This window comes from Populus euphratica, unplaced genomic scaffold, assembly GCF_000495115.2.
Source record: "Populus euphratica unplaced genomic scaffold, PopEup_1.0 scaffold75.1, whole genome shotgun sequence".
In the NCBI taxonomy this organism is placed as follows: Eukaryota; Viridiplantae; Streptophyta; class Magnoliopsida; order Malpighiales; family Salicaceae; genus Populus; species Populus euphratica.
In genome coordinates this window covers 735,720-741,314 of record NW_011499866.1, presented here as the reverse complement: position 1 = coordinate 741,314, position 5,595 = coordinate 735,720, and the positions used below count along the sequence as shown (strand labels likewise).

At 27.5% G+C, this 5,595-nt stretch overlaps 1 protein-coding gene across 1 annotated transcript; it reads right to left on the bottom strand.

The window, feature by feature from the left end:
- Positions 1 to 2,287: 2,287 nt before the first annotated feature.
- LOC105126281 (AP2/ERF and B3 domain-containing transcription factor At1g50680-like) lies at positions 2,288 to 3,397 on the bottom strand. Its single transcript, XM_011027101.1, has one exon. The coding sequence runs from the start codon at positions 3,395 to 3,397 to the stop codon at positions 2,288 to 2,290; it is 1,110 nt and encodes a 369-aa protein (XP_011025403.1).
- Between the last annotated feature and the right edge of the window lie 2,198 nt (positions 3,398 to 5,595).

Below are 5,595 nucleotides of genomic sequence, written 5' to 3'. Positions count from 1 at the left end.
GTGTGTGTGTGTGTGTGTGTGTGTATGTATATGTGTATATGTTGAAAATCCTTTTTGAATGCTATTCTCGAGGAAATATAGGTTTTTATTGGTGCCCTAAGAGTTGTGGCTTGGTGGTTAGGCGTTCGTTCAATTATCATTTGAAATAATTTGGATTCGAGTCCTCTTATGGTTGGAGAAAAACATGATTGTTAAATATTATATATTTGAAAAAATTATGATTCGAAATTTAAATCTAATTCGACATATATTTTAAGTTAAATAAAAAAAGATATTAATTTGATAAAATATTAATTCTAATATTATTTTAATAAAAAATAATTAATTTAAATTAATTCAGTAATTTAATGATGCGAGACGTTTTTAAGTCCACCTCCAAAACCAGATTGACAAAGTCTCATAATTAGAAGAAAAACAACTCACTTTATTTTTATGTATGAGATTGGCACTGTGTAACATCTCTTTACATTGACAACTTTCTAGTTTTTATGCATTTTCCTTGCTAAGTCTAACGCGTTTTTCTATCTAAGTCTAGTGTTTATATCTGTTAAATAATATTTATTTATATAAAATTAAATAGTATTTTTAATTTGATTTATATATAATTTATTTATATTTAGATTAATATAAACACGTATAACAAACAAATTATTAAGAATTCTAGTTTTTTTTATATATTTGATTTGAATTACTTTAATATAATATCTAATTAGTTAAACCTTTAGCTTGTTAATTTTATGGAACTCTTTGTCTCTATAAAAATCATGTTCACTAATGTCAGAGCCATTGTTGGTATCAAAATCGTTATTATCATCCACTTCATTCCTTTTAGGATGTTCTAGTATGCTCAATACATTCCTTTAAAGTTGAACTTCATATCTATTTTTCTAAACATCATACATGAGTTATTTGACCTATTAAAATTTAGTATTTTGATTTTTCTTCAGCTTTTGCAATTTGATATTTCTATTTTGTCTATATAGTTGTTTTGGTATTTCTTTTTTTTTTTTCAGTTTCTGCAATTTGGTATTTGTGTTTTGTTTTTATATTTTTTGAGAGTGGTATTTTATCTTCCGCTTTTGTAAAATCTGGTATCTCGATTTGCATTCAACTTCTGTAATTTGGTATTTTTGTTCTGTCTCTGCAATTGTTTTGGTATTTCTTCTTCTATTTAGTTTTATAATTTTTTTTAAAGTAATATTTTGTTTTTCACTTCTACAAAATTTAGTATTTCGACTTTCCTTCAACTTCTGCTATATCATCTACTACCAAAGAGATTATTTGATTACGTTAATTACTTATTGATATAAGAGTTTTATTTTCTTATCCTACATTTATATATTGTGACAACTAGAGTTCTATTCAGATTGTTTACAACTCGATTTTTCATGAGCAAACCAAACACATTAAGATCAATTGTCATTTTATTTGTCATCTTCTCAAGTATAACATCATTACTTTGTCTTTTGTTCCTTCTTCCTTATAAATTGCAATTTCTTTTCAAGGCACATTCCATCTCTTGTTTTTATTTTCTAGTTCGCAAACTCTTAATACTTGTAGCTGTCGTATCGTAAATTTGATGAGAGATGTTAAATAATATTTTTCTAGTCTTATTTATTTAGGTTAGAATAACATTTTCAGTCTAACCTATATATAATTTCTTTATATTTAGGTTAATTTAAATACTTATAATAAAAAAATTATTAAGAATTCTAGCCTCCTTTTATATTTGATTTAAATTACTTTAATAATATCCACAAATATTTGAATAAAAAATAACACAAGGTAACATTTGTTTATTTATTTAAAAAAAAAGGAGTTTAGAGAATGGAAACAAAAAATGAGAGAACAGGACCAAGATAACTAGGGACTAAACCATATATATATATAAACACGCACGTATAGCGCGATGTTGTGCAATATGTAAAAAGATTTTATTAAACTCAAGTGAAGCTTTACTTTCACTAGATTGAAGTACAATAAAATCTTCTTTTTTCTCAACTTGACGAAAGATTCAAATAATTTTAGGTTAAATCTTGTACATAAACAAAAATCCTACATTGTAATCGCTGAAAAGGTCTTCTTAAGAATCAATTATCAAAATAGATTCATCTTTGTAATTCAATCTTGATCTAAGCCAGATGACCTGCTAAACTCAATGGCATATGCATGCAGCCAAATGGCACCTAACCATTTACATTCAGAAGACTTCATGGTTAAGACATTCAACTGAAGCCATGAGCAAAAAAATGGGAAAGATCGAGTATCCTAGTTAAGCAATTTTTTGTCACTCAGCACCTGTTTGGGAACAAGGTTGCAACTGCAATTCAACCTCATTAATCTGCACCCCAAACAGCCTAAACCCTTTTTGTTTAACCTTGTTTTTCAATATTTCCTTCTCTTCCTTCAATTCTTTCCCATCCTTTTGCAACTTCTTTCTCATATTTTGCCTTAAAACGACAGCCAATTCTCGTTGCACATCCTCCGTTTGGTTAAACCCGTCAACCTTGCCGCTTTGGCCATTGCAATAAACTACGTCAATCATGGAAAAGTATTGGCCTTGACCATGTTGCTCTTGTACCTTGTTTGGGCAGGCACATGTATAAAATACAATGATGTCTTTTTCCTTCAATTTTTTCTCCTTAACAAACCTATTCCAACCCTTTGTGAAAACAAAGCTTTGGCTACTCCTCCAATAGCAATATCTAAATTTCCAAGACTTCATGAACCTGTCGTAAAATATGAGTTCTGTGTCATCTACCCCAGCAGTATTTAGTACCCTATCATCTTCAACATCTTTAAAAATATAGGGGAAGTACTTAACAGCAAATTTTTTGGGTATCACAAGTCTATTAAGCTTCCCTACATCACTTGGTGTTAGATCCTTTTGAAAAAGTTGTGTGCATGAGAGTTGTTCATCATCTGCATGCACCCTCCTTCCATTGGGATCATCACTTCCACCAATTTCTTCTCTTTGTGATTGTTTCATTATAAAATCCACAAAAATCTGTTGATAAGATCCATCTCTAATCATATTCAGAATCTCTTCGGTACTATATTGGTTTTGGAAGCTAGGCTCTTGAACATTGCGGTCGTTCCATGGAAAATTTCGATGTGAATCCGTGCTTCTGAGCTTTATGGCAGCACTATCATAGGCCATAGCTGCTTCTTTCTCGGTCTTGAATGTTCCTAGCCAGATCCTTTGATGATTTGAATATATTTGTGCACCCCAATGTCCATTTTTTTGTGGCACAATGCCTTTGAATTTTGCTACATTACCGATATTGCTATGAAGCCTTCCAAGTTTGTTGCTTGTGCTAAATGCCAAAGTTTCCACATTGATGATGGGACTTTTGGCACTTGAAATCATGCTTGATGATGCATCTTGATCTTCCATTGCGGCTCCAATTTGAAACATGAAGGCATATAGAATATACAATTGTTTGAGCAAAATAACAAACGAGGCAACAAACTTACCTACATTGGAGGAGTAAATGTTGCATGAAACATGAGGGAATTTTTATGTGGAAAACAAAACAAGTTAGGTATCATTTGACAGCCGAATCAAACAAATCACATTTTTCAAAACAAAAAAAAATATTGTTAGGATGAAAACAACTAATTCCATTGAAAAATTTAGAACATAAATGCAATATCTTTGCGAGTAAAAACAAGTTTGAAAAGGCCTTTTACCTTAATTTAGTCAATTGTTGTTTAGTTTGTTACTTAGGTTAGTTGCAAGCTTGCACACATATCTTCATGTTTAATGTATTTTGTTAAGTTTGAGACCCTGAAAGGTTGATAAAAGGCAATTTGGCTACTTATCACTACTAAAACTTTAATCAATATAAATAAAAATATTAAGAGAATATTTTTATTAAAAAATTGTTGATGAATTTTATCGAGAAAAATATTTTCTTAAGGGAATTACAGTAGAAAAAATATTAAAATTAAAAAAATAATGGTGTGCTATTTTTACCAACATAATTACTGATAGAAAACTCTATCGGTAAATTCATTGGTAAACTATGAACATTGTTTATCATATCAATTACAAAAAAAATCATCAACGAAAAATTATGTCGGTATTTTCAAGAGAGCTCTGCAATTGTTTACTTTTCTATTGCAGTGTTAATTAATATTTTTTATTGATAAAATCAAAAATGGATTAAAAAGTCATCAGTGTTATTTGGTTGTCTTCTGAAAATTTTTGATTAAATTTAAATTTTAAATTAAACATTATAAACAGAATCCCCAACAGATTGAAAATTGTCGATGATATTTAATGGTTTTTGAAATTTTTTTATTAAATTAAAAATTTAATTATAAATATTAATGATAGAATCACAAGATAGAATAATTAAAAATATTAATATTTAATTATCTATCATTAAAATTGTCGATAAAATACCATAATAGAAAACCTAGAATCCTTAATTTCACAACAAACAGGGCTTTTCTTTTCTTTTTCTTCTTCTTCCTCATATGTAAAAAAACATCAATATTCATTTTTTTTCTCTTTTTTTCTCTCCTCAACTTCTTCTTTTCTTTTCCATGCTCTTATATGTATTCTTCTTCTTTTTTCTTTTTTTTTTCTTAGTTTTTTTTTAATTAATATACGTTATGAATTTTTTTTTCTTTCTCTCTTGTTAGCTTCACTTACAATTATACTAAGGTAAGATTTTTTTTTCTTTTTTTTATGTTTTTTTCACTATATTTGTTTTTTATTTTATTTTTAATTATTTTTGTTCTTAATAATTATATGAATATTGTTGTATATTTTTTTCATATGATTTTTTTCTTCTTTTTTTCCAAGAATTTTTAGTATTATAAAGTGTTGATTTATATTAATTTAATTATTTTATAGTTTTGTAAAATATTTTTTTTTTAATATTTTTAAATAATTAACAATGAAAATACATACAGTATCTTTTCAAGGAAAATACCAACAGAATAAAGTAAATATTTTTTTATGGGCCTTTTTTGTTATTAAATCCATCGATAATGATATTTCTTTATTACTAATAGATTTATTAAAAAATAAAAAATTACTGACAAAAAAGTCACTAACAAAGCATTTCTATTGGTAAATTAATTACTATCGAAATGATAATACAAATACTAATAAAACATTTCATCAATAAATCTAAAAAATTATGGTAGTACATGTAGATAGAATCCTTATCTAAATCCATATGGTGAAGTGGTTAAGAGTGTAAAATCTTTAAGAAAAAGGGAAAGGTTTCTATTTACATATCTAAATTTCGAAACCCAAATAGGTTAATCTCCTATGTTTGCTTAATTTAGCATTGATGGCTAAGTTTTGTTGCCATAATCCGGTTGCCTTAATTACCTAGTATATGGGTAATGCCATTTAGTTTCCACAATTACTGGAAGAAAAAAAAACAAATCAATTGCTGTAAGAAAGAGGGCACCAGCAACTTGATGAATTTGTTCTTCTTAAAATTAGCATTTAGCATCTTGTACTCCTACCTGCATTCATTGGTCAATAAAAAAAGAATGCTACGACTGATCATTAATTATTTGTAACTTTCTGTTTATATATATATATATATATATATATGTATATATATA